The sequence below is a fragment of the Schistocerca piceifrons genome, chromosome 11, assembly GCF_021461385.2.
Source record: "Schistocerca piceifrons isolate TAMUIC-IGC-003096 chromosome 11, iqSchPice1.1, whole genome shotgun sequence".
NCBI classification, from domain to species: Eukaryota; Metazoa; Arthropoda; class Insecta; order Orthoptera; family Acrididae; genus Schistocerca; species Schistocerca piceifrons.
This window is the reverse complement of record NC_060148.1, coordinates 47,643,181-47,665,103: the sequence shown is the minus strand read 5'-3', so window position 1 is coordinate 47,665,103 and position 21,923 is coordinate 47,643,181. Positions and strand designations below refer to the sequence as shown.

General features: G+C 44.0%; 1 protein-coding gene and 2 non-coding genes across 3 annotated transcripts in view; 2 read left to right on the top strand and 1 right to left on the bottom strand.

Moving 5' to 3' along the window:
- LOC124720310 (actin-binding Rho-activating protein-like) overlaps positions 1-21,923 on the top strand; it is a 235,507-nt gene that overhangs the window by 167,713 nt on the left and 45,871 nt on the right. Inside the window, exon 3 of the mRNA XM_047245617.1 lies at positions 1,308-1,458. Within this exon, the coding sequence (XP_047101573.1) occupies positions 1,308-1,458 (151 nt within the window). The remainder of the gene's footprint in view (positions 1-1,307; positions 1,459-21,923) is intronic.
- Trnat-ugu lies at positions 10,407-10,480 on the bottom strand. The gene has a single exon. It is a non-coding gene; the product is annotated as a tRNA-Thr (tRNA).
- On the top strand, positions 10,771-10,844 carry Trnat-ugu. The gene has a single exon. It is a non-coding gene; the product is annotated as a tRNA-Thr (tRNA).

Below are 21,923 nucleotides of genomic sequence, written 5' to 3'. Positions count from 1 at the left end.
TTTCCAGCAGAAATTTTCTCTGTGTTTCTCGTTATGTGAGAAAACATGCACTCAGCCCTAGTCTTATTATGTGGCGATATACACGCGCATGGTTGGAGCAGCGTGCATATTATAGTGCCCTCTCAGTTCTCGAAGAACTATTAACTAATTTGGCTGGTTCGTTTCTCCACAGTTGGAGCTAAACGTTGCTACAGCTAATTTTAGCTGAAGTGCAGCCGCTGTGAACACAGTGTCCACACAAATTTCTTCTCTACCTCGTATGGAGCGTTAAGCGTTCCGTTCTGCACTTCGCGCCAGTTCAGAGAAGAGTCTCCTCGAAAAATTTCTCTCTTGTCCTACTCATGGCAGAAATGCCTCCCTCCACTTGGGTTCCTTTTACACGCCACGGCTTTTTTCGACCAATAGGGGCGTTCCTCTTATTTTGTAGAAACACCCTCTACCAATCGCAACGTCCCTTCCACCAAACTGCGTCGAAACTTCAGTATTTTTCTCCTTCCTAGTGCGTATCCGCCAATCGGACGTTTTTTGCCCATTCTAGACGTCTAAAGTACATTGACCTTACCGTGTGTCAGACTCGCTAGACGACAATGCGTCAGTTGCTTTTGTTCGTATCCCGTTGTAATTTCGAAACGCAGTTTTCTAAAGCTTCTTCTCTGCCCTTGTACCGATGCCCTCGCTACAGGCGGTCCTCCAGCATCAATCACCTGGCCCAGGGTCGCTGTCCTCCTTTCTGCCACCCCTTTAAGTGGTTTCCAGCGTCACTCCTGCAGCACAGCCTCGCTATGCCGTTGTGGAGCTGGCTTTTGGATACTAAAAGCGACTCGACTCGTGTTCCCTGTTCTACCTTCTGCTCAAAGACATTCATTGTATAGGAATGGTGAGTTAATTACTGTCGATTGACTGTAATTGATAGGCAAATACTCTCGTAACTGTAGATTTACGTTAGGTGTCATCTTCACCTTCTCATTACGATTTCTAATGGTCTCATGTAAGGTGCGAATCTGACCACTTATTCTGCCACCTTACACCCTCATAACCCGAATAAGTGATGTGTTTCGTTCCAATAAGGAACAACAAGCTCTTAGGGAGGTCGTCATAATGTTTTAGTTCATCAGTGTATACTAATGTGCTCTTAATATAGACGAACAGCTAGTAACAAGTGACTTGATGTTCATTAAAACGACTGTGGAACAATGTCCTATTTCGCTGTAAGGTATTTGCTCATGGAGTACTAGTCTAGATGACCTGCCAGTAACCAGGGACAAGAGGTATCGTACTGTTCCTTAAGACGAATGTGCTGTCCACAGGCCGAAGGCTGGGTCCAAGACGGAGCTGCGAGGCAAGAAGGCGTCATCGCAGGTGCACAAGGAGATGCTGGAGCTGTGCACCATCATCAGCGAGCACGGCGAGCCGCTGGAGGGCGGCGGCGCCGTCATCTTGTTCGGCGAGCTCTTCCAGGTGAGGTAACAGCCCACCCTTTCTCAACCATATGCCGATCTCCAGCCGCATTGGTGTGCTAAACAAATGTACCCGTACTCTGTATTTTGCTCGACTACGATGCAGCGGTCACGAAGCAACTCTAGAATTCGAAATGAGGCTGGTATGTCGCTCACGCCGACACAGCAAAATTAGTGATCAAAATTTGCAAAAGTTAATTGAGCAAGGAAAGAAACGTCTGTTTCCCCAATAACAACAAAATCGCAATTGCATTTTCTTACAGGTATGAAGACTGTCAGTATGTGGGTGTTATGTTGACGAGCTGCACAACGTATTGATCTGACAAGTACACTTTGGCTCCTGCAAGAAGCAATTTCCACCGCACACTACTACAGAAGTCAGACAGACGCTCCTAACGTACCAAAAAGAAATCCCTGAAAAACTTTCAGCAGTAAATATCTTCTGGAGTCGTCCGCTGAACGGAAAAGACACAAAAATATATTATTTTCTTATGTAACGAGTGGGATACTTGGGTGTGGAGTATTGAAAGTTGGTGCAAGAAAAACATTAAACGAACGGAAAATACTATTTATTGCAAAATTTAAGAAAATCAAGTGAAACTTTTATTTATAAAGTGATACACAAATTTCCGGGTTCTTTTCGGAATGGGAGGTTACCTTTTATGTTCACACCGCACATTAAGTATTATGGTCAATACAGTGAACAAACGCTTAATCGCGAGCAACTCAATATAGTGCATCACTCCGATTCACTAGTGACAGAGGTGCTCTCTCAGAGCAGTACTGAGTAGAGACTTTGTTCCTCGCTCTCTGCATACACACACGAGAGCAATCGCACACGCTACGTGTTCCCGCTACAAGAATATCACCGGAACGACTTCCCTCAGAGCAAAAAGCGAAAGGGCATATCATCCCTTCATTCCTCCGGCTCATTGCGTCAGAAATAGTCCACCAATCAGCATTACTCTTACAAATGGGAGAATGGCTAAGCCGACCAATCCAGAAATGTATAGCATCTGTATTAGGCGTTTACTGTCCACTTGTGAGAAATCTGAAACTGTGAACTAGGTCTGTCAAAAGAATGCGTATGCCGGGGCTCTCCCAAACAATACAGTGGGTTTAACGTTTAAGGTGAACATGCAGGCTATTATCCCTTTTCTCTGGCGAAAACTGTTTTGGTCCCTTGGCAGACGGCCGGCTGGCGCAGCTGCGTGTTAACTCACCCTCCTATGGACTTTCCAGCGGGCTGGTTGCCTCCGCCGAACAAAAACTCCTGTGGTCGTCGTGTCTTGAATGTTTTTATACGCCAGCCTCGACTTTTTAATCTCGGTGCACACTTGCTATTTATTTATTGGATTTGCATATCGATTAAATGGAAATATGTAAAATTGACTCTACCCTATCGAGTTTGGTCTCAAATGAAACGTCTTGATACGCAGAATACGATGATGAGGTCGGAATATGTAAGAAATGAAGGTCAGGAGACCATGCCACCTTACAAGACTTGACAGCATGGTAATGCCATAATCTGACAAATACGCTGGTATAGAAAATGTTCTAAGTCCGGTGAAGCTATCCTGAATACTTTTATGTGAAAGAACTTGCTCCCCTCCTAGCAGTAAGTTATCGTGCTTCACTTGAGCTACTGAAATATGTCTAACGACCGGAAAAAAACGCCAGTCATTCCTGTTTTTAAGAAAGGCCGTAAGATCAACACAATTGTAGACCTATATCATTGACGTCAATCTATTGTAGAATTATGGAACATACGTATTTTATGCTCTAGAATTATGGCGTATTTGGAAAGTGAACATCTCTATAAAAATCAACATGGATTCCGCAAACAGAGATCCTGCGAAACTCGGACAATGGCGTTCAAGTTGATGCCGTGTTTCTTGATTTCAGTAAGACATTTTGAAACGTCCCCTTTGAACAATTATTAATGACTGTGCTGATAAACCTCTACGTTATTTGATTTTCAAACAGCTGAGCAAAACTGAACGCACTCAGACATTTCGCTCTTTACTTATTCTGATCAACACTAAACTGACACACAATATTATTAGCGCAACGCAATCTGCCTTTCAATAATCCCCACAAAAGAATGGCCATGACTAACAGTAACCTATACCTTTCATGAATCACTTACCTCACAAAAATCTTCGTTACTACCGCAGTACAGCGAGCGCCAATACTAAATAAAAGATTCTAACTACTGAAGGCACTAACTACTGATAGGCACAGTTATCAAAAGAAAGATTTTGGTAGAGAACAAACAATGTATTTACCTTAATAGTGTTCAAAAGTCATAATATATATATACATCAGTTCATGACATCCAGTCTTACAGATTTCTATTTTCTGACGGACAGACACCCAGATCGTCCGCTCTTAAATTTCTGCCATCTCTCTTCCCACATCCATCACTGCTGGCGGATCACCTCCAACTGCGCAGCCCTACGCGCTGTTCACATCCAACTGCCCAACACTACACTAGCGAATATTCCAACAATGCCAACCAGCCACAGACTGCACACAGCACAGTCAGTGATCTTCATACAGAGCGCCACGTGGCGTTACCAACATAAAAACCTAAATAGCCTACTTACTATTTGACACCGTCCCACATTGCCGTTTAATGAAAAAATAGGAGCTTACGGAGTATCGGAGCGGACTTGCGATTGGGTTCCAGACTTTCTTGCAGACAGAACTCAACACCTCGCTCTTAACGAAACAAAATCGACATATGTAAAGGTAATATCCGAAGTACCACAGGGAAATGCGATGGGAACGTTGCTGTTTACGATATCTAGTAGAAAGCATCGGATGCCCTTTAAGGCTATTCGCAGATGATGCACATGTCTATACCAAAGTAGCAAAGCTAGAAGATAGTCAGGACTTCCAGAACAACCTGCAGAGAATTGATGAATGGTGCAGGATCTGGCAGTTGACCATGAACGTAAATAAATGTAGCATATTTCGCATACTTAGGAAAAGAAATCCACTACTGTTCAGCTACACTGTTCATGACAAACAGCTGGAGACAGCGTCTGCCGTAAAATATCTAGGTGTAGCTATCTAGGCGTAACCATCTAGACCAGACCTTAAATGCAATGACCATATAAAACAGATAGTGGGAAAAACAGACACTAGACTCTGATTCATCGGAAGAATCTTAAGAAAATGTAAATCATCCACGAAAGAAGTGGCTTATAAGGCGCTTGTTTGCCCGATTCTTGAGTACTGTTCATCCCTCTGGGACCCCTATCAGGACTGATAGAGGAGATAGAGAAGATCGAACGAAGAACTGAGCGTTTCGTCACGGGATCGTTTAGATGGCGGGAGAGCGTTACGGAGATGCTAAACAATCTCCACTGGCAGACGTTACAAGAGAGACTTTAGGCATCACGGTAACAGTAATTTCTGGACAGCTCTTTTCAGTAGGAAACATACATCTCCACGAGGAGGAAATTCGAGAAATTAGAGCCAATACAGAGGCTTACCGACAATCATTCTTCCCACGCACTATTCCCGAGTGGAACAGGGTTGGACGGATCACGTTGTGGTACTCTGTGGTACTCTCCGCCACACACCATTAGGTGACTTGCAGAGTATGATGTAGATGGAGATTAGCACAGGAACATAAAAGTCCTTCCTGCATGCAGTCCGATTGCACCAAGGGAGACAACGACGAGTGCTGTATAAACCCGGCGTCGGTCCCTATGATGGGCTTCGACAGCATCTTAAGACGATGGGTGTGTGTAGCACTCGCCCAGAGGTTAGGAGAGACTGTCGAAGGTGGAAGACCAGATCTGTGCTGCTCTAGCGCCGACCTATATAGCGGAAGGCGACGGAGTACTCGCGGCACTATTTTCTGGCCACGTCTGTGTGTCTGTGCAGTGTCCGTCTGTTACTGCGACAGGGATAGTACGCGACGCTGATGTGTGCAGGGGCAGTGTAGGCTGCACGCGTGGCTGACGTGCCCGAAGGGTTGCCGAACGCTTTGGTGAAGATCTCCGGTCCACCAAAGACAATTTCCGACCCTATGCTCGCGTGAAGCTATTATGTCGGATGATTCAGATTACTGGAGGACCAGGCAAATGCACAAAAACAGTTGACAATTTTTCAGAATAATCTCAGGAATCTCCTGTGACACCGTAACGTTTACATCTAAAGTAAGGTGTGATCTTTATGTCTCACGAAGAACAGTTATATCAAGTGGTGTGCCTACTGCGTGTCTAATTACGTATATCTGTATATTTACCCTACCCAGTTTTGAACAGTCTGTCTACTAGCAAGAAGGCAATACCCATAAACGCAAACTAATGAAAACCTGTTCGTGATAATGACAAATAAGAGGTAAGTACGTTCAGATCTACTCGATCTTACTAAGGTCCTGTAAAACTGAATAAGTACAAAAGCGATCCCTGTGCGAAAACACAAAAACTCTGTAAATTATATTTCTTAACTCGTATTGCTGTCGTCTTGAGTAATGCGCTGTTCTGCTCTCTGGCCGGCCGATGTGGCCGAGCGGTTCTAGGCACTTCAGTCTGGAACCGCGCGACCGCTACGGTCGCAGGTTCGAATCCTGCTTCGGGCATGGATGTGTGTGATGTCCTTAGGTTAGTTAAGTTTAAGTAGTTCTAAGTTCTAGGGCCTCCCCATGAACCATGGACCTTGCCGTTGGTGGGGAGGCTTGCGTGCCTCAGCGATACAGATAGCCATACCGTAGGTACAACCACAACGGAGGGGTATCTGTTGAGAGGCCAGACAAACGTGTGGTTCCTGAAGAGGGGCAGCAGCCTTTTCAGTAGTTGCAAGGGCTACAGTCTGTATGATTGACTGATCTGGCCTTGTAACAATAACCAAAACGGCCTTGCTGTACTGGTACTGCGAACAGCGGAAAGCAAGGGGAAACTACGGCCGTAATTTTTCCCGAGGGCATGCAGCTTTACTGTATGATTAAATGATGATGGCGTCCTCTTGGGTAAAATATTCCGGAGGTAAAATAGTCCCCCATTCGGATCTCCGGGCGGGGACTACTCAAGAGGATGTCGTTATCAGGAGAAAGAAATCTGGCGTTCTACGGATCGGAGCGTGGAATGTCAGGTCCCTTAATCGGGCAGGTAGGTTAGAAAATTTGAAAAGGGAAATGGATAGGTTAAAGTTAGATATAGTGGGAATTAGTGAAGTTCAGTGGCAGGAGGAACAAGACTTCTGGTCAGGTGACTACAGGGTTATAAACACAAAGTCAAATAGGGGTAATGCAGGAGTAGGTTTAATAATGAATAGGAAAATAGGAACACGGGTAAGCTACTACAAACAGCATAGTGAACGCATTATTGTGGCCAAGATAGATACGAAGCCCACACCTACTACAGTAGTACAAGTTTATATACCAACTAGCTCTGCAGATGACGAAGAAATTGAAGAAATGTATGATGAAATAAAAGAAATTATTCAGATAGTGAAGGGAGACGAAAATTTAATAGTCATGGGGGACTGGAATTCGAGTGTAGGAAAAGGGAGAGAAGGAAATGTAGTAGGTGAATATGGATTGGGGCTAAGAAATGCAAGAGGAAGCCGTCTGGTAGAATTTTACACAGAGCACAACTTAATCATAGCTAACACTTGGTTTAAGAATCATGATAGAAGGTTGTATACATGGAAGAACCCTGGAGATACTAAAAGGTATCAGATAGATTATATAATGGTAAGACAGAGATTTAGGAACCAGGTTTTAAATTGTAAGACATTTCCAGGGGCAGATGCGGACTCTGACCACAATCTATTGGTTATGACCTGTAGATTAAAACTGAAGAAACTGCAAAAAGGTGGGAATTTAAGGAGATGGGACCTGGATAAACTGAAAGAACCATAGGTTGTACAGAGTTTCAGGGAGAGCATAAGGGAACAATTGACAGGAATGGTGGAAAGAAATAAAGTAGAAGAAGAATGGGTAGCTTTGAGGGATGAAGTCGTGAAGGCAACAGAGGATCAAGTAGGTAAAAAGACGAGGGCTAGTAGAAATCCTTGGGTAACAGAAGAAATATTGAATTTAATTGATGAAAGGAGAAAATATAAAAATGCAGTAAATAAGCGGGCAAAAAGGAATTCAAACGTCTCAAAAATGAGATCGACAGGAAGTGCAAAATGGCTAAGCAGGGATGGCTAGAGGACAAATGTAAGGATGTAGAGGCTTATCTCACTAGGGGTAAGATAGATACTCCCTACAGGAAAATTAAAGAGACCTTTGGAGATAAGAGAACCACTTGTATGAACATCAAGAGCTCTGATGGAAACCCAGTTCTAAGCAAAGAAGGGAAAGCAGAAAGGTGGAAGGAGTATATAGAGGGTCTATACAAGGGCGATGTACTTGAGGACAGTATTATGGAAATGGAAGAGGATGTAGATGAAGATGAAATGGGAGATACGATACTGCGTGAAGAGTTTGACAGAGCACTGGAAGACCTGAGTCGAAACAAGGCCCCCGGAGTAGACAACATTCCATTGGAACTACTGACGGTCTTGGGAGAGCCAGTCCTGTCAAAACTGTACCATCTGGTGAGCAAGATGTATGAAACAGGCGAAATACCCTCAGACTTCAAGAAGAGTAGAATAATTCCAATCCCAAAGAAAGCAGGTGTTGACAGATGTGAGAATTACCGAACAATCAGTTTAATAAGCCACAGCTGCAAAATACTAACACGAATTCTTTACAGACGAATGGAAAAACTAGTAGAAGCCGACCTCGGGGAAGATCAGTTTGGATTCCGTAGAAATACTGGAACACATGAGGCAATACTGACCTTACGACTTATCTTAGAAGAAAGATTAAGGAAAGGCAAACCTACATTTCTAGCATTTGTAGACTTAGAGAAAGCTTTTGACAATGTTGACTGGAATACTCTCTTTCAAATTCTAAAGGTGGCAGGGGTAAAATACAGGGAGCGAACGGCTATTTACAATTTGTACAGAAACCAGATGGCAGTTATAAGAGTCGAGGGACATGAAAGGGAAGCAGTGGTTGGGAAGGGAGTAAGACAGGGTTGTAGCCTCTCCCCGATGTTATTCAATCTGTATATTGAGCAAGCAGTAAAGGAAACAAAAGAAAAATTCGGAGTAGGTATTAAAATCCATGGAGAAGAAATAAAAACTTTGAGGTTCGCCGATGACATTGTAATTCTGTCAGAGACAGCAAAGGACTTGGAAGAACAGTTGAACGGAATGGATGGTGTCTTGAAGGGAGGATACAAGATGAACATCAACAAAAGCAAAACTAGGATAATGGAATGTAGTCAAATTAAATCGGGTGATGCTGAGGGGATTAGATTAGGAAATGAGACACTTAAAGTAGTAAAGGAGTTTTGCTATTTGGGGAGCAAAATAACTGATGATGGTCGAAGTAGAGAGGATATAAAATGTAGACTGGCAATGGCAAGGAAAGCGTTTCTGAAGAAGAGAAATTTTTTAACATCGAGTATAGATTTAAGTGTGAGGAAGTCATTTCTGAAAGTATTTGTATGGAGTGTAGCCATGTATGGAAGTGAAACATGGACAGTAAATAGTTTGGACAAGAAGAGAATAGAAGCTTTCGAAATGTGGTGCTACAGAAGAATGCTGAAGATTAGATGGGTAGATCACATAACTAATGAGGAGGTACTGAATAGGATTGGGGAGAAGAGGAGTTTGTGGCACAACTTGACCAGAAGAAGGGATCGGTTGGCAGGACATGTTCTGAGGCATCAAGGGATCACCAATTTAGTATTGGAGGGCAGCGTGGAGGGTAAAAATCGTAGGGGGAGACCAAGAGATGAATACACTAAGCAGATTCAGAAGGATGTAGTTTGCAGTAGGTACTGGGAGATGAAGAAACTTGCACAGGATAGAATAGCATGGAGAGCTGCATCAAACCAGTCTCAGGACTGAAGACCACAACAACAACAACAACAGCAACAAGTTCTAGGGGACTGTTGATCTCAGATGTTAAGTCCCTTAGTGCTCAGAGCCATTTGAACCATTTTTTTTCTTTTTTTTCTGCTCTCTGCACTACTATAGTAGCGAAAGCGAAAATGCAAGACTTTTGACTGAGACACATTTAGAATTTGTTCAAATAAAAACGACTTGGAATTGGAAGGCGGAACGTGACTGAGGAGAATGACTGTAATAACTTAATTGAAAATCTTACTGTATTGTGAAACTGACTTGCAGTTGTTAAGCTACACTATGTGATCAACAGTATCCGGACAGCCCAAAAACCATACGTTCTTCATATTAAATGCACTGTTCTGCCACTTACTGCCAGGTACTCCATACCATCGTGAGGGAGCAGAATGGGGCGCTCCGCGGAACTCACGGACTTCGAACGTGGTCAGGTGATTCGGTGTCACGTGTGTCATACGTCTGTACACGAGATTTGTACGCTCCTGAACATCCCTAGGTCCACTGTTTCCGATGTGACAGTGAAGTGGAAACGTGAAGGGACACGTACAGCACAAAAGCAAAATGGTTCAAATGGCTCTGAGGACTATGGGACAACATCTGAGGTCATCAGTCCCCTAGACCTTATAACTACTTAAACCTAATTAAAATCACAGACATCCATGCCCGAGGCAGGATTCGAAACCGCGACCGTAGAGGTCGCGTGGTTGCAGATTGTAGCGCCGAGAACCGCTCGGCCACGCCGGCCGGCAGCACAAAAGCGTACAGGCCGACCTCGTCTGTTGACTGGCAGAGACCGCCGACGGTTGAAGAGGGTCGTAATGTGGAATAGGCAGACATCTATCCAGACCGTCACACGGTATATATGAAGACAGTAACTGTTCTCGAAAGAACAGAATACTGTTGATGACCGTGCAGCTTTTCCGTGGAATAAATGATGACTAACTGAAACCCTCAGCTGCCGACAGGTGTTGTTGATATACCTCGATGTGGACAGCTGAAAATGTGTGCCCCGACCGGGACTCGAACCCGGGATCTCCTGCTTACATGGCAGACGCTCTATCCATCTGAGCCACCGAGGACACAGATGAATAGCGCGACTGCAGGGACTTATCCCTTGCACGCTTCTTTCGAGAACAGTTGCTGTCTTCATATATATAGTTAAAGGCTACCCAGCCATTGACCTTCGTCTGTGCGAATGCGCACAGCTTGCCCAAACTCTTACGGGAATCGCCAAAGCGTGCACAAGTAATGAGTGGGTGGGCAAATGTCTATAAGGTGCAATACGTATGTAGAATTGTGGACAGTTGGGAATGTGAGTCTCACGGGAAGCGTGCAAGGGATAAGTCCCTGCAGTCGCGCTATTCATGTGTCCTCGGTGGCTCAGATGGATAGAGCGTCTGCCATGTAAGCAGGAGATCCCGGGTTCGAGTCCCGGTCGGGGCACACATTTTCAGCTGTCCACATCGAGGTATATCAACAATACCTGTCGGCAGCTGAGGGTTTCAGTTAGTCATCTTTCATCACACGGGAATTCCAAACTACATCAGGATCCACTACAAACACTATGACAGTTAGGCGGGAGGGAGAAAATTTGGATTTCATGGTCGAGTGGCTGCTCATAAGCCACACATCACGCTTGTAAATGCCAAAGTAAGCATTGCTTGGTGTAAGGAGCGGAAACACTGGACGATTGAACAGTGGAAAAACGTTCTGTGGACTGACGATTCACGGTACACAATGTGGCGATCCGCTGGTAGGATGTGGGTATGGCGAATGACGGGTGAACGTCATCTGCCAGCGTGTGTAGTGCCAACAGCAAAATTCGGAGGCGGTGGTGTTACGGTGTGGTCGTGTTTTTCATGAAAGGGTCTTACACCCGTTGCTATTTTGCGTGGCACTATCACAGGCCAGGCCTACAATGATGTTTTAAGCACCTTGTTGCTTCCAACTGTTGAAAAGCAATTCGGGTATTGCGACTGAATCTTTGAAAACGATCGAGCATCTGTTCATAATGCACGGCCTGCGTCGGAGTGGTTACACGACAATAACATCCCTGTAATGGAGTGGCCTGCACAGAGTCCTGACCTGAACCCTACAGAACACCGAGGGGATGTTTTGGAACGCCGACTGTGCTCCTGGCCTCACCGACCGACATCGATACTTCTCCTCAGTGCAGCGCTCCGTGCAGAATGGGCTGCCATTCCCCAAGAAACGTTTCAGCACCTGACTGAACACATGTCTGAGGGAGTGGAAGCTGTCATCAAGGCATACTGAATTCTAATATTACCGGTGGAGGGCACCACGAACTTGTAAGTCAGCCAGGTGTCCGGATACTTTTGAAGGTATTTTTTTGTTTTTTAGTTTTTGTACATACTGCCACCTCCAAAAGTTTGTTGAGGGAGTTCTGGTTCATCCTATTTATCCAATAGGACATGACTTTCGAATTATCGCGTGCATAAATGACTTAGTGAATAGTGTCTGAAGCTCCGTGAGGCTAATCAGGGTCTACGCTGCTGTTTACACTGGGGTAGCGACGCCAGAAGGGCTGCAGCGAGACGTGGGAAGGTCTGCAGGGGGTCTGCTATTGGTTCAGCGACTGGATATAGAACCTGACCGTAGATAAACGGAACGTACTTTGCGTAAATAGGCGAAGGGATCCATGGTGTCCCATTATGCTGTTGTTGGCAAGTAACGACAAACAGTAACTACCTACCATACCGTAGCTAGGAGTGATCGCATGGAGCGACCTGGATTCGAACGCCCACACGATACAAATAGTAGGAAAATCAGATGCCAGACAGAGATTCGTTGGAAGTATCTTAAGAAAATGTAACTCATCCACGAAAGGAGCGGCTTACAAGACACTTGTTCGACCGACCCATGAGTACCAGTAAACCCCTTCCACTCCTGATTCCTTAAAGAATCGAAGTATCACGTGTGAAACAGCTTCGGACCTCCTATTATTTCTATATGAGTTAATAAAATATTTGACGTTAAGCACGTAAGGCAGAGAAAGTTTAGAAAATATCTGAATTTATATTTGAAGTTTGTTGGAAGTCACTAAGTGCTCACGTTCTCATAGGCTGTGATGGGTGAATATAGTCTGGGTAAATTGCGCGCCATGAGTTACACTGCCTCAATGTGTTAAACGTGTGATATAGAATTATACCGCTTAATGAGTAGATTACGACAACATTTTAAATTTTTTGATTTCGGCCATTAATTATTTGAAATAGTGAAAATCAAATTCTTGTTGTTCCTGGAAGTCGTTAGCTAAGCAGCCTGCAACTGAGATCATGCACCGTATTAGCCATTTACTAAAACAGACTGACCATCAGTCTGGCCCCCTTACTAGCTTGGATTAACAGAAGGCGTAGGCAACGAGGAACAATGCATTTCATAGCAGTCTTTTTTTTTTAGTGAACACTAGTGCAGTACAGAGATGCTCAACAAACTGCAGTGGTAGATGCTACATGCTGCGACAGAAAAGGTTACTGTCGAAATTCAGGGAGTGTGTGTCACAAAACTAATTGTGCAACATATTACTTTTTTCCCACATATGTTTCGGTCCATGGTTCGTGGAGGAATCGCGAAATGTATGTGGGACAAACTGACTGGGTAACAAACTATTTTTTCCCCCATATATGTTTCGCGACCACCCCCCACGAACGATGCACCTTGCCGTGTGTGAGGTGGCTTGCGCGCCTCAGCAATACACACAGCCGTAGCGCAGGTGCAATCACAATGGAAGGGTATCAGCTGAGAGACCAGATGAACGTGTGGTTCCTGAAGAGGGGCAGCAGCCTTTACAGCAGTTGCAGGGGCAACACTCTGGATGATTGACTGATCTGGCCTTGTAACACTAACCAAAATGGTCTTGCTGTGCTGGTACTGCGAACGGCTGAAAGCAAGGGGAAACTACAGCCATAATTGTTTCCGAGGGCGTGCAGCTTTACCGTATGATTAAATGATCCTCTTGGGTAAAATACTTCTGAGGTAAAACTGTCCCCCATTCTGATCTCCAGGCAGGGACTACTCATCAGAAGAAACAAAACTGGCGTTCTATAGATGTAAATGCGGTGCTTTAGATCATGTAATCGCACAGATAGGTTAGAAAATTTAAAAAGGGAAATGGATAGGTGTGAAGTTAGATACAGTGGGAATTAGTGAAGTTCGGTGGCAGGAGGAACAGGACTTCTGGTCGGATCAATACAGGATTATAAAATCAGAATCAAATAGGGGTGATGTAGGATTAGGTTAAGTAATTGGTAAGGACCTAGAAATGTGGGAAAGCTACTATGAAGAACATAGTGAACGCATTATTATAGCCAAGACAGCCAACACCCACCACATTAGTTCATTAGATAGTTATGGAAGACGAAAATTTAAGAGTTATAGGGGACAGGAATTCGATAGTAGGAAGAGGAAGAAAAGCAAAAGCTGTGGCTGAATACAATCTGGGGGAAAGGAATGAAAGAGGAAGCTGCCTCGTGGAACATTGCACAGAGCATAAATTAATCATCAAATTGTTTTAAGATTCGTCAAGGATGGTTATATATGCTGAATAGAAGTGGAGAAACTGGAAGGTTTCAGTTTGACTATATAATGGTAAGACAGACATTTCAGAACCATATTTTAAATCGTAAGACATTTCCAGCTGAAGATGTGGAGTCGAACCGTAATGTGATAGCTATGGGCTGTAGATAAAAACTGAAGAATTTGCAAATATGTAGGAATTTAAGGTGATGTGACCTGAATAACCTGAAAGATCCGGAGGTTGCTGAGAGTTCAATGGCAGAGTTAGGCAACTACTGACTAGAACGGGGGAAATGAATACAGCAGAAAACGAATGGGTGACTGTGAGAGATGAAATACTGAAGATAGCAGAGGACAAAGCAGGTAAAAGATGAAGCGTAATAGAAATCCTTGAATAACACAGGAGATATGGAATATAATTAACGAAAGGAGAAAATATAAAACTGCAGCAAATGTTGTCGAAAGGAAATAAAAACGTCTAAAAATGAGATTGACAAGAAGCGCAAAATGGCTAACCGGGAATGGAAGGATTTCGAAGCGTATTTCACTAGAGGAAGGAAAATGAAATAGGCCTTTGGAGGAAAGAGGAACAAATGCATGAAGTGATTCTTGAGTTTCTCCCGGCGTATTTGATAATCAAAATATGCACGGGTGTACTGCCGGTCTACAGTGTCCAACGGGCACAATATTTCGGCGATCATACATGTCGCCATCATCAGGTGAACTGACGGACTGAGCTCCTGTGAACAAACGGAGGGAGTCGCCATGAGTAGCCCATTCTCACCGGTGGTAGCGAATTTGTACATGGAGAACTTCGAGGAGGAAGCCCTGTCGTCATCCGAATGGAAACCTACTTACTTTTTCCGTTGGTATGGATAAACCCCTTGACTTCCTTACACATCTAAACTCCATACACCCCAACATCAAATTCACCATGGAGACTGGAACGGAGGGTAAATTACCTTTCCTTGACGTCTTGGTCAAGAGAAAGGCTGACGGCACCCTAGGTCATGGCGTGTATCGGAAGACAACGCACACTGATCTGTATTTGCACGCAGACAGCTGCCACCACCCTTCACACAGGAATGGGGTACTTAAAACTCTAGTACATAGGGCGCGCACTATCTCTGACGCAGAGAGTCTACCCCAGGAATTGGAACATCTGAGAACTGTATTTCGAAAAAATGGGTACTCAGAGTGGCAGATTCAACGTGCTCTCCGCCCAACCACTATAGCACAACCTGTGGAGATGGATGAAATCACGAGGGAGGAGGTAGGCACTGCGTTTATTCCATATACAGGCGCACTCTCGGGGAAAGTCGCCCGCATTTTCAAGAAACAGCGGGTCGGAACTGTGTTTTGTCCTCCGAATAAAACTCGTGCACTGGTGGGGAGCGCCAAAGATGGCCTCGGTCTGAGGAAGGCCGGCGTGTACCAGATTCCGTGTCAATGTGGCAAGTCGTATATTGGTCAGACGATGCGTACCGTCGAGGACCGATGCCGTGAACACCAGAGGCACACTCGACTGACGTATCCGAGCAAGTCGGCGGTCGCTGACCATTGTTTGTCGGAAAATCACACTATGGAATATGAACGCAGGAGGATTCTGGCACAGACGTCGAGATACTGGGACAGCGTTGTTAGAGAGGCCATCGAAATTCGCACCAATGACGACCTCATAAACCGTGACTGTGGCTATAATCTTAGCAAGGCTTGGGAACCAGCGATTGGGTTAATCGAGAGTAAATCGAGCAAACGTATAGTTGTGACGACCACGGCGGACAGAGCCGTCACACCGACGTCATCTCAGACGCCGTCGCAATCTGTTCCACCGCGCGACCGTGGCGCGGGGCGCGGACGGCGGAGGGAGCGGGCCGCGGGCGGAGGGTATTTAAATCGGCCACCGCCGCGACCGAACCCACCTGAGCAGCCATAGCGTACGGATCTCCGTGCCGGCACGTTCACAGGAGCTCAGTCCGTCAGTTCACCTGATGATGGCGACATGTATGATCGCCGAAATATTGTGCCCGTTGGACACTGTAGACCGGCAGTACACCCGTAGGTATTTTGAAATGCATGAATAACAAGAGTGCAGTTGGAAAACCAGTCCTAAGCAAGGAAGGGAAAGCAGAGACGAGGAAGGAGTTTATAGAGGTTCTATACAAGGGAGAATAACACGAAGGCAATGTTATAGAAATGGAACACGACGTAGATGATGATGAGATGGGAGTTACACAATACTGCGAGAAGAATTCGACAGAGCACTGAAAGTCGAAACAGGACTCTCAGTTCAAATGGTTCAAATGGCTCTGAGCACTATGGGACTTAACATCTGAGGTCATCAGTCCCCTAGACTTACAACTGCTTAAACCTAACTAACCTAAAGACATCACACGCATCCATGTCCAAGGCAGGATTCGAACCTGACACCGTATCAGCAGCGCGGTTCCGGACTGAAACGCCTGGAATCGCTCGGCCACAGCGGCCGGCAGGACTGTGGGAGTCGGCGACATTCCACCAGTGCTACTGACAGCCTCGGGAGAGGCAACCATGATAAAACTCACGATGCATGGTGCAGGCAAAGTACCCATAGACTTAAAGAAGAACTTAATAATTCCAATTCGCAAGAAAGCAGGTGCTGAGAGGTTTGCGTATTATCGAACTGTCACTTTAATAAGTTATATTCGCAAAATACGAAACTAATTGTTCACAGAAGAATGGAAAAACTGGTGAAAGCTGACCTCGAGGAAGATCAGTTTGCATTCTGGAAAAATATAGGAACATTCAAGACTTATATTAAAAGATAGGTTAAGGAAAGGAAAACCAATGTTTATAGCATTTGTAGGCTTAGAGAAAGCTTTTGGCTTTTGACTGGAATAGTCTCTTTGAAATTCTAAAGGTAGCAGATGTAACGTACAGGAAGATATTTACAACTTGTACAGAAACCAGACAGCAGTCACAACAGTCGAGGGGTATGAAAGGGAAGCAGTGGTTGAGAAGGGAGTGAGACAAGTTTGTAGACTCTCCCCGATATTATTCAGTTTGTACATTGAACAAACAATAAATAAAACCAAAGAAAAATTTGGTGAAAAGATTAAAGTTCAGCGAGAAGAAATAAAAACCCTAAGGATTGCCGATGACATTTTAATTTTATCCGGTACAGGGACTTGGAAGAGCACTTGAACGGAATGCGCAGTGTCTTGAAAGGAGGATGCAAGATGAACATCAACAAAAGCAAAACAAGGATAATGGAGTGTAGTCGAATTAAAACAGGTGATACTAAGAGATTCAGATTAGGAAACGAGACGCTTAAAGTAGTAGATGAGTTTTGCTACTTGAGCAGGAAAATAACTGATGATGGCCAAAGTAGAGAGGATGTAAAATGGAGACGGGCAACGGCAGCAAAAGCATTTAGGAAGAAAAGAATTTTTTAAGCTCTAATGTGGATTTAAGTGTTTGGAAGTCTTTTCTGAAGCTGTCTGGAGTGTAGCCATGTATTGAAGTGAAACGGCCGGCCGCGGTGGCCGTGCGGTTCTAGGCGCTGCAGTTCGGAACCGCGGGACTGCTACGGTCGCAGGTTCGAGTCCTCCTTCGGGCATGGATGTGTGTGATGTCCTTAGGTTGGTTAGGTTTAAATAGTTGTAAGTTCTAGGGGACTGATGACCTAAGGTGTTTAGTCCCATAGTGCTCAGAGCCATCTCAACCATTTTTTTAAGTGAAACGTAAATGGTTAACAGTTCAGGCGAGAAGAGAATAGAAGCTTTTGAAATGTGGTGCTGCAGAAGAATGCTGAAATTTAGGTGGGTGGATCACGTAACTAATGAGAAGGTACTAAACACAATTGGGTTGGCCGGAAGTTTATGCTACTACTTGACTAGAAGAATTGATTGGTTAGTTGCGCATATTCTGGGACATCAAGGGATCACCAGTTTAGTACTGGAGGGAAGTGTGGGGTAGGGGATTGCAGAGAGAAACAAAGAGGTGAATGCAGTACGCAGATTCAGAAGGATTTAGGCAGCCCTTGGCCGGCCGGAGTGGCCGTGCGGTTGTAGGCGCTGCAGTCTGGAGCCGAGCGACCGCTACGTTCGCAGGTTCGAATCCTGCCTCGGGCATGGATGTGTGCGATGTCCTTAGGTTAGTTAGGTTTAATTAGTTCTAAGTTCTAGGCGACTGATGACCTTGGAAGTTAAGTCGCATAGTGCTCAGAGCCATTTAGGCAGCAATAGTTGTTCGGTGTTGGAAAGGCATGCGTGGGATAGAGTAGCATGGAGAGCTCCATCAAACCAGTCTTGGGAAAGAAGACCACAACAACATGTCTCGCCAAATGAGCGTAGCGAAAAAATCTGTGGAATTACATCGAATGTTCTTCTTCTCATCAAACAGTCGCGAATGGAAGAGAGAGTGTGTGAAATGATAGTGGGACACAAAGTATTCTCCGCCACGCACCGCGAGGCACCTTGCAGATACTTAGCATTAAGTGGCGTGCGAGACAAATCACGCAACGTTCGGGTCCGCAGGTTGACTAAGAAACGCGAAATCGCGAGCACGAATTGAGTTTCTGGACTGCTACACTGTCACACAAAGCAGCCTAAAAATGAGTCACCAGCCGTGCTTTTACACGAGAGACGGGGTTAAATTCGACATCAGTACCGTTCCGCTAGTAAACGCCCTGAAGCAGTTCAGCCACCTTCAAAAAGTCTCTCAGTTTCGAGCACTGGACTCTAGACCGTGCACCACAGTCACCACGCCTTCTCCAGCTGGTTTAGGCAACACCGCCGCTGAGCTGTCCATACGCAGAAACAGGATTCAAATACACAAAGGACAAGCTCGAATACACCGTCTCATCAAAAGTTTTCGGACACTCCTATGTAATGCGGAAGTGACCACTATATTTTAACAGGCGGACCATCCATTATACAGGGTGAGTCACTAACTACAGCCATCTAGAATGACTCCGAAAGTACGATAATAGCTGAAAAGTTTGTAGGAAAAATGTTACATGTGACAATGGTGGCCATAATATGACGTTGGTTTTTTGTTGCTAGGTGGGGTCGCATCAGACACATGAAGGTCAACTTAGTTTTTTTTTTTTTTTAGATAGGATGCTATAGTTTGACACTTATTTTCTGATAGCATCTATCGAGACGAATCCAATGATGTGTAACAGTAAGGTCTTTGAAGGTCAATGAAGGTCAAAAAGGTGGCATGGTCGTCCATTTATAGAAGGTGTTCGAAGTGATGACCATTGGCATCATTGCAGTGCTGCAATCTTCTTATCATGGATTGAATGGTGTTCCTTATCACTTCGGAACTTATCGAAGCACATGCTCTGACAATTCTGTCTCGTATATGGTGCAAATAAGGAATATTCGCCGAATACGGCGTATCCATGTAACGTGCCATTCACATGTAAACACAATTCGACGGGTGAGCAATACAACACTAATAGGAACGGTAAGATTAGTATAGTCGAATCAAGCGAGTGTGAATGATGTATTCCTTCGAAGAAAAATTCGATATGCTTCTCATTTACTGAGTATGCCAACGAAATTCAGTCAGAGCTAGAGAGTTATGCGCTGAAAGATATCCTCAATGTAAAAAATGGCTCTGAGCACTATGGGACTTGACTGCTGTGGTCATCAGTCCCCTAGAACTTAGAACTATTTAAACCTAATTAACATAAGGACATCGCACACATCCATGCGCGAGGCAGGATTCGAACCTGCGACCGTAGCCGTCGCGCGGTTCCAGACTGGAGCGCCTAGAACCGCTCGGCCACTATCCTCAATGTACTCACCCTACACGTCGTACATTTGAATATGATAAATTGAGAACAACTGGATCTTTAACGCATCGGAAACATATCCGGCAAAGGACAGTTACTAACGAGGAAACGAAAATTGCTACTCTTGCCATTGTAGTTCGAGATTCTTCTGTTACTTCGCGTCAAATCGCAAGGGAATCTGGATGCGCCAGAGAAGTGTTGTTTGTGTTCTGCATCGCCGTAAATATCATCCTTACCATACCAGTCTCCACCAAGAATTAACTGTTACGGACTATATGTGTCGCATTGAATTCTGCCTATGGGCTAAACTTCAGATTCAGAGGGATGACACATTTATTAATTTGATTTTATTAACTGACGAGGCTGCATTTACGAACCATGGAAATGTTAATTTGTATTACATGCATTATTGGGCAAATGAAAATCCATGTTTGCTGCGGCAAGTTGCACAGCAAAAACCGTGGTCGGTAAATTATGGGGTGGGATTCTGGAGGACAGATTTATAGGCTCTTATTTCATCGAAGGAAATCTTACTGGTAGGAAGTACACCACATCCTTGCAAAAACTATTATGTCTGTCATTGGAAGGAAGAAATACCTTTAGGGACAAGGAAAAGAAGCTGGTATTAACACGATGGGTGTCCGGCACATTTTTCGCTGATGGCTAGAAATGAGTTGCAGAGAGAATTCCCAAATCGTTGGATTAGACGCGGAGGAGATGTGTCCTGGCCGGCTCGTTCGCCAGACTTGACGCCTCGGACTTTTGCTTGTGGGGTTTCGTAAAAGACATTGTTTATAAAGGCGTTCCAACTACGCCTGAAGATATACGAGAATGAGTTGTCGGAGCATGTGCTTCAATAAGTGCCGAAGTGATAAGGAATAACTCGCAGTCCATGATAAGAAGACTGCAGCACTGCATTGGTACCAATGGTCTTCACTTCCAACACCTTCTGTAAATGGGCGTTCGTGCCGCGTTTGTGACTTTCGTTGACCTTCAGTGACCTTACTGTTATACATCATTGGATTCGTCTCGATAGCCAGTATCAGAAGATAAGTACCAAACTATAGCACCCCATTAACAAAAAAAAAAAAGTTGACCTTCATATATCTGACGCGACCGCACCTGGCAACAAAAAAACAGCGTCATATTATGGTCCCTGTTGTCCCATGCATCTATTGTCCCCCAAACTTTTCACCCCTATGATACTTCCGTAGTTATTCTTGTTGGCAATAGTTAGTGACTCACCGTGTACGAAAGGAGACGGACACTACTGTGTTGTCAGTAGCTAATGACGATGATGCGATTCTTCAATTTCTCCAGGCGTATTTTATGACGGAATAATTCTCGGGTGAACAGCCTGGTACGAGTGTGCATAGGACACAATATTTCGGCAATCGACCACGTCGCCATCATCAGGTGCGTTGATGTACTGACCGGCGGTGCCACTGCAGAATATATTGGGGCATCAAGGATTGCCCAGTCTGAAAATAGAAGTTCAAGCCATACGGCTACGCCTTCAATAATAAAAAATTGACATTAAAACAATAGCTTTTTGATATTTCACTGTAAAAATACAGCAACCAGCGACTTTTTATTTAAAAAGTAACTGGTTGCTGTATTTTTACAGTGGAATGTCATTATCCACGGCCACGGAGCTCAACAGTCCAAATAAAATGGACAAATTGTTAATAGCTTTTTGGTTGTCATATTTTTTCTGCTTTTAAATGATTTAAAAATACATTGGCTGTATGATAGATTTTTTTATTTTTTTATTATTTTTTCTTTTATATATATTTTTTAATTTTTTCTGTTTTTCTTTTACTTTTATTTTTTTCATTTTTTTCTCATCTTTTTTTTCCATTCTCTGCAACATTCACACAATATATACATTGTACACACTCATTCATATTACAGTTTACACATACTCACACTCATTCATTCACCTTTTTATATATAAAAATGATAATAATAAATAAATAAAAAATAGATATAATAAAATAAGATTTAAAATATAGTTAAAATAAAATAAAATTAAGGTTAAAATTAAATTAAATTAAAATTAAAAACTTAAAATTATTAAAATTAAAATTAAAATTATATAAAAATATATACACAAGATGTGTAGTCTTGTTATTCCCGTAGATCATCGGGCCATCTGGTAGAGGCCAGGTAGTGCACCCTGTGTCCAAGTTCTCGTACTA